The 12151-nt window shown below is 34.7% G+C and overlaps 1 protein-coding gene across 1 annotated transcript in view; it reads right to left on the minus strand.

Annotated features, from left to right (window-relative positions):
- Nucleotides 1-1556, minus strand: part of LOC120070309 (uncharacterized protein At4g14342-like) — a 3731-nt gene extending 2175 nt beyond the window's left edge. Inside the window, exons 1-3 of the mRNA XM_039022230.1 lie at nucleotides 1406-1556; nucleotides 323-408; nucleotides 111-234 (exon numbers count right to left, since the gene is read on the minus strand). Of these exons, the coding sequence (XP_038878158.1) occupies nucleotides 111-234; nucleotides 323-408; nucleotides 1406-1411 (216 nt within the window). The 5' untranslated portion in view covers nucleotides 1412-1556. The remainder of the gene's footprint in view (nucleotides 1-110; nucleotides 235-322; nucleotides 409-1405) is intronic.
- Nucleotides 1557-12151: the final 10595 nt, after the last annotated feature.

Consider the following 12151-nt stretch of genomic DNA (forward strand, 5'->3'; position numbering starts at 1 on the left):
AACATCATCACCTACCGAAAAAAAAAATACTATATTTAAAAATATTTTCTATAATTTTATCCTTAAAAACACATCCAAATAAAAGCAAAAAGAAAAGGCAATGTATCAACCTGCATAAAATTGTAGTGTTCCCTTCCAATGGATTCATTTTCTGCTATAGCGAAGTAAGCTAGAATGGGGTAATGTCCAACATATGATGCGTAGCTATCACGCTGAATGTTCACGGCCCATTCACTGTACACACAGAGATGTGAACTGAGGTTTACAAACTACTATGCAAAGCAATATAAGATGAAGGCTTTAAAGGAATAAGGAAACTAACAATCTATTTAAGTCGGCATGCCCAGTTCCCACATATTTAGCCTGCAGGTGCTCAAGCTGGGAATTGATGTTAAATCTATCACTGGCCTGTATTGTATAACCAAAACCAATATTAGCGCCCACTGAGACAACCTCAAGCAAAGACAGGAAGCCATGATCAGATCATAGATTTAAAAAATGGATTACTGATACAGAGATTATCACTAGTGTTCTAAAAAGCCCATCCGTGCGCATGGCTAGGCCTAGGCACAAGTCAGCTGCCTTGCCTTGCACACAAAATAAGACGCCCGCCTTATGTGAAGCCCTAAAGCCCAAAGCCTCGGACCTTGGGACTTTTTCATTATTTTGTAAATATTAATAATAATTAAGGTTTTTCTATTTATTAGCTAAAAATGAAATTTCCTGAGCCTAAATGTAAAATTACTTGTGTTTAGTTTTTTCTTTTCTTTTCTTTTTCATATTCCCAGTTTGACTATGCTCAAGTGAGCTTAACTCAACGGTTATTAGTATCATCTTCCTCCTAGAGGAGAGAGTTTTGATCTCCCACTCCCACAGTTATCTTATCACCGCATATGACACTAAAAATCATCTGAATAAAATGAGGAAAATAACTTAAATAAACTAAGGACTCAAAATGGTATCCTTTACTAGGAATCAAAGGATTTTTAGAGGCATGTATGTAATTCCCGTTCTTGGTTGTTCATTTCATGCAGAGCTGATTTTCATGATTGCACCAGAGTAAAATAACTCGGATTCATTTGCCAACTAAAAAGGTAAATAAACTTAAACGCTAACCAAATCTACGAATAAACGCTAAAGGGAATTACCCAAATTCCTAACCTTCCACGATATCAGAAGTATCAAAATTCAGAACGAAGAAAGACCTCCTATCAACTAAATGGAATGATCGAATGAACGTATGAACAAATGTATAAATTAGCTTCTTCAGAAGTGAAATTGCAATGAATTTTAGGGTTTTGGAATTACAGCTAAAATGAATTTAAGGAAAAGAAAAACAGATAGAAATTGGCAATACAGGAATAGAGAACATAGAAATCAAAAGATTTATGTTCGAAGAGCGCACCTGCATGTTCGATTTGGGGAAGATCCGATAGTAGCAGAGAAACAACGCGAGGTTAAGTTCTGGCCTCTGGCGCGATCCAATTCTTAAATTCCCTACGGAACGGATAAGTTCTTCATGTGACACCGTCAAAATTCTACGTTTTTTATTTAACCATTATTAAATATTAAGCTATCTTAAGAAAGGTATTCCTTTATTAAAAACAAAATTATTATAAATATTACAAAAGAGTTGTATTTTAGATGTCATTCTTAATGTCCAAAGACCAAGTATTCTCCATATATATATTTCAAGATTACACAATATTAATGTTTATGTAATCCAAGATACACATTAGAGTGAGTAATCTAAAAAGATAGACAAAGCGGAGAAATTGGAGAAATTTTCATAATTTTACTTTTGTTATTTATTTATTTTATATATTATTATTATATTTATTTATTATTATATTATTCTTTCTTTCTATCAGTGTTCTCATTGTACATCATTGTGCTCATCAATTTTACAACACGTTATTAGCACAAGCTTCTTGTCCTAAAGGTATATCATTTTTTTCCCTTTTCATTATAATCAATACATTAAATGTTGTTTTGCATATATAAATATAGCTTTTTATGATACTGTTGCCATGAAAAACCTTACAAAATTAGGGTTCACAACCCTTGACATTAATGACAATAATTATTGTCATGGATGCTCAATGTCGAAATTCACCTGGATGCTATGAACATTGGGGAAACAATTAAAGAAGGAAATACGACATCCATACAGAACAAAGCAAAAGCTACGATTTTCCTTCCTCTTCATCTCCAGTAGGGATTGAAAATGGAGTATCTTACCATAAAAGATCTTTGTATCTTGTGAAAAATTTTAAAAGAGAGGTATGATCATAAAAAAAAACAGTTATTCTTCTTAAAGCTTGTTATGAGTGGATGAATTTGAGGCTACTAGATTTTAAATCAGTAAGTGATTACAATTCCACATTATTTAAAATCAGTTCGAAATTCTTGTGAAGCGAAAAGAAAATTGTCGATGTTGATATATTAGAGAAGACATTTTCTACATTTCATGTCTCGAATATGCTCCCACAACAGCAATATCGAGAGAAGTGTTTTAAACAATATTTTAAACTAATTTCATGTCTTCTCATGGTCGAACAAAATAACGAGTTATTGATAAAAAATCATGAATCTCGACCAATCGAAACGACATCATTCATTGAAGTGAATGATGTGAATTTTATAATAATCTTGTCAAGGTTGAGATTGTGACCGCGGTAGAGGAAGAAATAATTTTTCTTTTTGTGGTAGACATTATAATCATCCAAATTTCAAGAGAACCACATGAATTGATGATCATAAAAGAAAAGTTCCATAAGATAAGAATTTGAAAGGTGATGAATAAAAATACTTTTGATGTGGTATAACTGGGCATTGGTCACGTATTTATCGTACATCGAAACACTTAGTTGACCTGTATCAAGCTTCCCTGAAGGAAAAAGAGAAAAATGTGGAAGAAAATTTTGCATACTAGGATAATGATATATTTAATCGTCTCATATGACAAATTTGGATGTGACGGACTTCTTTGAATCTTTTGAAGAGAAGATCAGCACAGTTGATGGAACATTAAGTATTTATTTGACTTTGAAAATAGCTAGACTTAATGTTGTTGTTTTTCTTATCCATCTTCATGTTTTTTTTCTCTCAGTAAATGTTAACTTTCGTATATTCCAAACGTTGTTTTTCTTTTGATGAAAAATCCTGGATCATTTTCATATATTGGGTGATTAAAAAATGAGCAAAAAAGATCTATGTCCGACAATTGTTACACACACAATACTTACAAGTAAAAAATACTTTTCCAAATTGACAATGTTGGAAGCAAAAGTAAATACAATATCAAGTTCTGCAAACTTGATTGAAGAATTTGGAAAAGCAAATATTATTTACCTACTGAAACAAAATTTACAATTGACAATGCATTGTTCTCTAGTCAACCAAAGAGAAATCTACTAAGTTTTAAAGATATACATCTTATGCCGGATTGGGAACCTGATGGCCCCAGCATTCCCTGTGAAAGTTGTCTCCATAAACCAACCGGGTCCTTTCAACATGCTTTGTCGCATATAAGATTGCTCCAAGCTAAGCACGCTTAACTTTGGAATTCTTATGATTGAGCCACCGAAAAGGAAGGTGCACCTTGTTGGTATAGGTAGTAACTTTCAATTCTTTTAAGCCTTTCTTAACCATACTTTTATGTCCTCAAGATCCCTCTCATTCAAATGTGATATCAGTTCATTCATGTACCCTTCTTGAACTTAGGTCGTTACACTGATAGTAAGAATAATGTGGAATATCTATATATTATCTTTACTGTTGTTTGAACCCTTTATGGTATCGTTTAACTCCCAAAAAGAGCCAAATATCAAAAGAAACTTTATAAAATTGAACTACTCCTATCACTACAAAAATGTAGCAACAATGGTAAGACCGAGTCGATTAGTAGGAAATGAGGGGTTTGGATGTGAAAGGAGATAAATGTGCAAGAAATTAAAATAAAAGCGGGTAAATGTAAACTAAGGATAGGAATTATCTAGTTCCAGAGCAAGAGAGATCCTATGTAATTTCAATCATTGAAATCCGTTAATTGGACATGGAATCGATTTATGCGATCATAACACTCACTTGACACGACCAAGCTAGCCTCTACAAAGGCGGACAACTAGCTAAGAACAAACCAAGAAAGCGTCCTAATTAAACTACATGCATTAAATCATAATTGGGTTCGACAGAGATCAATTATGACTAATCACATGTGCATTAAGCTTTAGGATTCCATTGTGTCGATCAATTAATGGAAAAGCCCTAACTCAATCAACCAATTTATTCTTGAACCTAGATCAAGCATGCATCCTAAAACCCAAGAGCAACCTATAAATCATAGCATACACATTCAACTGGTTACTACCGGGCAATTTTAAGCATGAACGAACATTAGAGAAATGCGCTAGCCAAAATCAACTAGCCACTACATATATTCATGATAGGAACGTCAATCCAACACACAAATATATATCAAAATCAAGCAAGATTTAAGAAAACATAAATTCATTATTGATAACTTGTAGAAATACAAGTTATTGTGGCTCATAGTTGGAACAATTAGGGTCTTTAATGATAAATTTTCATCATGTTTAGAAGAAACGCATGGAATTACTCGAACATTATCAAAATCATGCAAAAGAATGTTTATTGCTGAAGTACTGTGGCACTAATGCATGATATTGCAGGATCTCAACAAGAGGCTAAAGCATGATTAAGAAAAGTGTCGCAGGCAAAGTCTAACGCATGGGGCATGCGTCTGAGGGATTCAACGCAAGTAAGATTCATTGATTTAGGCTGTTTGTGTCAAATCACCACTTGCAAGCATGGGAACTTGCAGCAGGCGACGTCTGAAAAGCATCTGAGTGTCAGGCGGCTGACCAGGATATGGAATTTAATGCTGCCCATCATCAAATTGGAGAATATCGACGCCTATAAATAGAAGAAATCCTATCGAGTTAGAAGTTCCAAGTTCTTAACTCTCAGTTTTTAGTCTCAGTTTTAGCTTAGTCTTAGTTTTAGATCTTTAGAGCTGCATTGTGGTGACGAGAAGAACAAGAGAGAAGAGAACCACCATCATCGCCGATCAAGGAGCGGAGGAAACCGAGCTTAAGAGAGACACTTCTTCCAATTCTTCCACAAGTAGTTGTACACAACTAGAATTGAGCCAAATAGGACAAGAGATTGTACTCTGCGACTTGACTCATTTCATTTCATCTTACTTATCACTTTCATCTTTTCATTTGATTAAGTATTGGTTTTGTAAAGACAATCAGTTTCTTTATAAATTCACATATTTGATCTATCATACTTTGCCATTGTTTATTTCTTGTTTATGTTGGATGCATCTATACTTCATGCAAAATTTCATTTCGAATACTTAAACCAACTAAATCAATTGGTAAAAGCATCTTTAGCTTAAACTATTTGAGAGAATAAGTAAGCCAGCATCAAGTTAGAACGCCTAGTACATCTAGACATAGACGCACTGGTGTTTTATTGCATCTTATGTTTGACGCATGCATCCTAGAGATAGATGTTGTATGATATTCACATCGAGAAGTGTCAAATAGAGTCTAACATATAAACGCAGATAAACAAGTCATCTCATTCACATCATATTCTTGTTCATGTACATCCAACTTAGATCGACGCATATCACTTGCATCAAACTCCATTTTCACATGACCCATCATTCTCTACTCTAACCTTTTGTATTTTCTTGCACACACACACAACACCTTAGTGTAAATAACTCATTTCTCCATACACTTAGGATATCCCTACAACAGTTACAACGCAAGGTCTACGTTAGCTTTAATCTGAATCCCTGAGTTCGACCCTGGACTTACTAGAAACCTAAGTTGGATTTATACTTGGATCTGATTTAGGAAAACTTGAACGTTAATAGAGGAGTGTCATGCGTCCTGTTGCACATTACTAACACATCAACGTGTTATCAACGCATCATTCATATTTATACTTATTTTTCCAATTATTTTATACAATACACTCCTAAGCTTGAATCACGAAATCAACGAATAATTATGCATTTAGTCCAAAGAATAGAAATTTCAAGAAAAATATACAAGGTTTTTGCTCCAAAAATTAGATAGAAGCTACCTCAACATCCCATAGACAAGAGGAAGAGGAAAAGTCCAATCTATGGATTACAACCCAAAATAAATTGTAAAACCTAACCTAAGATACTAAAAATGAAGGAAAAAGAAGAAGAAGTTGGCCTCCATCGAATTTGCCTCCAAAAGATAGCATATTTGACCTAAAATTGAAAAAAAATATTAATAGAAAACATGCTCTTATCGATTCAAACCTCGAGCATCAAGGTAGCGTTGCAATGCTGGTGAAAATTTGAGGTGCACGCGGATTCAAAATTTTTCCGTCAAAATTCATAGTGTTGCAATGTTAGGAAGAGCGTTGCAACGTAGTTCCTTCAATTGTACATTTTGCCTTATAATGTTGGGCAAGTGTTGGGCGAGCGTTGCAATGCTGCGACAGAGGCATTTTGATCATTTCCTCTCTTTTGAAGCTTGGATGCTCAAATCACTTCTAAATTGCTTAAAATTAACCTTGTTCTTCGCTAAATGGTTAATTCTACCTCTCGATTGCTCGATACCTACAAAATAAGATAATAAACACATAAAATCCCTTAACAAGCCTAAATTAAGCAAGAAAACATAGCTCTTTTCGAGAGCTATCAAACACCCTCAACTTAATTCTTGCTCGTCTCAAACAAGGTAGAATAAAATATAGACATGAAATTTATGATGCAAATGAGCAACTCGAATCTCAAGGCTAAAGACAACAAACTCTTCTCAAAGAAACGATCATTTAAATGCATGCACTTAATCATGAAGTTTAAAACTAATTCTCTATCCTCTACGTGTGTGCTTAGCAAATCCTATCTAGGTCTCTACTAGCGTTGGAAGGTTTTATTTAGCCCTCAACTCGTTTTCCCCCTACTTTGTCTCAGAGGATCAAGCATTAAGCTCTTAGACTCAAGGTGGCAATGAAACAGTTAAGGGAACCAAACTTTTATTTATTTATTTTATTTATTTATTTTTACACAAAAGAGGAACTCTTATCCAGACTACGCGATCTTCATTTTGGCTTGCCCACATGGGTTATGTAGAAGACATTCAACTACGAGTAACGTATCCTTCAAAGATACCGAAGCTTACTCATTTCTCAAGGGCACTTTAGCTTAGAGGAAAACTACGAGTGTCCTAGCCGCCCCAGGTTAATCACACCCCTAAGAAAGAGGAGTAATCCTTTTCAAAAATATCATACAAACTTACTTTTACTCTACAACATGCTTACCTTTTGTTTAGCATACAACAAACTTTTACTTCACAAAACAAGAGTTTAGCAAAAATACAAGCATGCATTACTAAGTTGAGCTTTAGTTACTTAACAACTATCACCTAGACCTTTTGGATTGACAACAAACATATGGACCAAATACCTCATCCTAAGCATTCAAAACCACAAATAAGACGACTATGTACTCAGAATATGCAAGGGAACCAAGATTTTTTTTTTTTTTTTTTAATTTAGCCCAAAATCATGCATACATTTTGTGAATCCTAAACATATCGAATAGAAAGTTATCTAAATCCTATCATAGAAAGTCATCACAATACATGCATCACAAAAATCATATCAACAGCTCAACCACAAAGTTCGAGCTTAGGTGCTCAAGGATTTGCCAGACATGTATATATAACCACCACTCTCAACTTTAAAATGATACATTGTCTCCAATGTATCTCTAATCTAAACCCCAATGAAAATAAAGACAAAGGAACAGAAAACCTCCTCTGTAGACGTTTTCGTGCATAGTCTTTGAGGTTTGGCAGTAGGGGGACTCGCCTCTCAAAAAGATGCTCTTCTCTTCTAGGTCGTCTCTACAAAACAAAAACAAAAAGAAAGCTAATCTAGAAAACAAATAAAGAAAGCAAGTAAATTTTATCACCTGGCTCCCTCCAAGAAGAGTAAATTTTTAACGTCGATTGCTCGACATGACCTGTCCCCTGTTAAAGCACAAAGAAATTATCGTATTTCTCTAATCCCTTCTCTGTCCTCTGTGCTCCGAAGCTATCCGCATGATGATTACGTCCCCTCGATGCACAATCTCTCGGATGAGATGTTACTTCCACTCAATGTGTTTGTCGTGCTTGTGACTTCTAAGCTCTCGAGAATTAGCCATAACACCACTATTATCACAATAAAATGTGATGGGCTTTGACATGTCAAGAATTTTCTGAGCCAAACAACTTCCTTAGCAGCTTCATAAGCCGCTACATACTCGACCTTCATAATAGAGTCAACAATGCACCCTTGTTTTGTACTTATCCAAATTATTGCTCCTCCAATAAGAGTGAACACTGATCCTGATGTGGATTTCTTAGAATTCTTATCAGTCTGAAAATCAGAGTCCGTGTATCTAGTAAGGATTAGATCCTTAGAACCATACACGAGCATGTAGTCCCTCGTTCTCCGTAAATACTTGAGGATGTTCTTAACAACGGTCCAGTGATCATATCCTAGATTAGACTGATATCTACTGACTATCCCCACTATATTGCAGATGTTAGGTCTCGTACATAACATCACATACATCAAGTTGCCAACAGCTGATGTATAGGAGATTTGTCACATCTCTTCAACCTCTTGAGGTGTCTTAGGACACTGTTCTATAGACAATATCACCCCATGCCTGAAAGGTAGTGAGCCTCTCTTAGAGTTCTGCATCGAATATTTGACAAGCATTTTGTCAATGTACGATGCTTAAGACAGAGCTAGAATTTTTCTTTTTTGATCTTTAAAAATCTGAATTCACAAAACAAGCTGAGCCTTTCCCGAATCTTTCATTTGAAATTGGGTCGCTAGTCAGTTTTTAACTTTAGTCAGTAGACCTACATCATTCCCAACGAGTAGGATATCATCGACATACAACACTAGGAAAGCTACTAAACTATTGATGATTTTTTTGTAAACACAAAGCTACATACAACACTAGGAAAGCTAATAATTATTGATGATTTTCTTGTAAACACAAGGCTCATTAACATTCTAATAAAAGCCATAAGATTTGATCACAGTATCAAACCTTATATTCCAAGATCGAAAAGCCAGCTTCAATTCATAAATTGACTGATTAAGCCTACAAACCTTTTGCTCTTGAGCTTGGGATATAAATCCCTCGGGCTACTCCATATAAATGGTCCTCTCAATATTGCCATTCAGAAAGGCAGTCTTGACGTCCATTTGCCAAATTTCATAGTCATAATATGAAGCAATGGATAGGAGGATCCAGATAGACTTTAACATGGCAACAGGTGAGAAAATCTCCTCATAGTCGATTCCCTCAACTTGGGTGTAACCTTTGCCACTAGTCTAGTCTTGAAGATTTACACTTTTCTATCAGCACCTCATTTTCTCTTGTAGATCTATTTGAACCTATAGGTTTAACCTCATCAATTTGATCTACAAGATCCCAAACTGAATTGAAGTACATCGACTCCATTTTGAGATCCATAGCTTTGATCCACTCATCTTTGTCAACATCCTCCATTGTCTTCTTGTAAAACAATGGATCCTCAACATCTCTACATCTCTTTCAACTACCATAGCAAGGATTTAAGTTAAACCCATGTAACAGACAGGTGAGTTCGCAACCCTCCCACTGCATCGAGGTTCCTTCAACACTTAAGGTGGATTTGACCTACTAGATGATCCAACTTCAATAACTTTTGTTGAAGGTTCAGTAGTTTCTTTGGAAAATTCATTCAACACAATTTTACTGCGGGGCTTGTGCTCCCTTATGTGGTTTTCTTCAAGAACAACAACGTTTGTCGATACAAACACTTTGTTTTCTTTTGGTTCAAAGAAGTAACCACCTCTCGTTCCTTTGGGGTAGCCTACAAATAGGCATAATTTTGAACGATATTCCAGTTTCTTAGGATTAGCCTCAAGCACATGTGTTAGGCAACTCCAGATTCTAAAATGACATAAACTAGCTTTACGACCATTCTATAACTCTAAAGGTGTTCTGGTAACACTCTTGGATGGAACGCAGTTCAAAATATACGTTGTAGTCTCTACTACATACCCCAAAACGAGTCAAGTAAGAAAGCGTAACTCATCATAGACCGAACCATGTCCAACAGGGTTCAATTTCTCCTTTCTGATACACCATTCTATTGAGGTGTACCATATGCTGAGAGTTGGGATACAATTCTATGTTCTATTAAATAGTTTTGGAACGTCAGATCCATAAACTCTCCACCTCGATCAGATAGAAATGTCTTTATTGTTTTACTTAATGTATTTTCAACTTCAGCCTCGAATTCTTTGAACTTTTTAAAAGATTCAGACTTATATTGCATTAAATAAATGTACCCACATCTTGAATAATCATCAGTAAAGGTGATGAAATATTCGTAATCTCTCATAGCTTTTACATTCATCAGACCATAGAGGTCTGAATGTACTAGCTCTAAAGGTTCTTTGGCCATGTGACATTTTCCAATAAAAGGTCTTTTAGTCATCTTGCCTTCAAGGCATGACTCACACACAGGTAAAGAATTTTCTTCTAACTCGCTTAGAAGTCCATTCTTCACCAACCTCTCAATCCTATTGAGATTGGTATGTTCTAGTCTTAGGTGCCAAAATTGGGCTTTTTTTTAGGAGAAATTTCAAGTCTTTTATGTTGAGTTACCGTAAGTGTTACTAAATTTATACCATCGGCTAGTTCATATATGATTACAGGTCGAACAAAAACAAAATACTTTTTCTTGGTAGGTGTGATCCACTGGACATAAATCCAAATTTTCAATTTTTTTGATTTCTTAGAATTTTTTTTTACTCTTTCAGGTGGTATCAAGATGCCATTGTGTCGGGATATCTTATCCATCTCTCCAGGAAAATATATATCTCCAGAAAATATTTTGAGTTCAATCCTTTTTTTTTTTTTCTCCACTCAGACCAATCCGCCTACTCGGCTTCTTATACTTAAAGTTTAGGATTTACTAATAGTTGATAATTTTTTATCAAGTAAATTCCATCGAGTAAAAGCCATCGAGTAAGGATCATCGTGCATCGAGTATCGAGTTGAAAATAGAACCTTCGCTTTTTGCTGCAAAAACTCGATGCGCTGCAACGCTCCTTACAACGTTGCAATGCCTCAGATTTTGACACGATTCATCCCTCGCGCCTTGCACAACCAAGCGTCAACGCTTCTTGAATTTTCTATGATTTAACATTCCAACGCTGGCTTTAGCGTCGCGCCGCTATGCTACTGGTATAAATTTTGATTCAGTTTTTTAGCCGAAAAAAAAGGGAGAGAAGAAACCCAAACTTTTAGAGAGAGACTTTGAATTTACAGAGCTATTCTTGTAATTTTTTTTTGGAGAGATTCAATCAATTTGTATTCAATCCTTGTACCAATTATGCAACTATTAGTGGATTGCTTGAAGAATTTCATCATCCATGAGTAGGTAATCCTTTTTCTTGGGAATTATGTAGATTAGCATTTTCTTGAGACTTTTCTTTGAATTCTATTTCATGTAATTACTTTCTTTTGAATGTTCTTGCTGAGATTTAGAATAAAATTGATTAATATTGAATTGATAACTCAAGATTAATCAATTTTTATATACAAAAATTACATGGTTCTATAACAAAATTGTAATTATAGTTGCAAGAATTAGTAGTCTTGATAGAAAATTTGGACTTCTTTTCCTCTTTTCTTTAAAGAATCGATTAATTCAAAACATTCACGCAATCAATCTTGAATTTCAATCTTATGATTTCAAGATCGGAATAGTTAAGAAAACCCATGAGTTTAATGTAATTTAGGGATTCATTGTGAAATATCTTTAGGAAACAATTAAGATCTAGATTAGGGTTAATTGTCAAATTAACTAATTAGAGCATTAGGAATTTTATTCTTAATGAACTATTGAATAATCTAATTGCATGATTCTTTGTTAAGTCAATGATAGAATTGCCTAATTTATATAAAATCCCCAAGATTTCATTTCAATTGAATTTTATCTCATAATCTCTCTTACTTCTCTCATCTATAAATTTCCTATATCAATTCTTGTTTTTTTTTTTTCAC

This window comes from Benincasa hispida, chromosome 1, assembly GCF_009727055.1.
Source record: "Benincasa hispida cultivar B227 chromosome 1, ASM972705v1, whole genome shotgun sequence".
Classification (NCBI taxonomy): domain Eukaryota; kingdom Viridiplantae; phylum Streptophyta; class Magnoliopsida; order Cucurbitales; family Cucurbitaceae; genus Benincasa; species Benincasa hispida.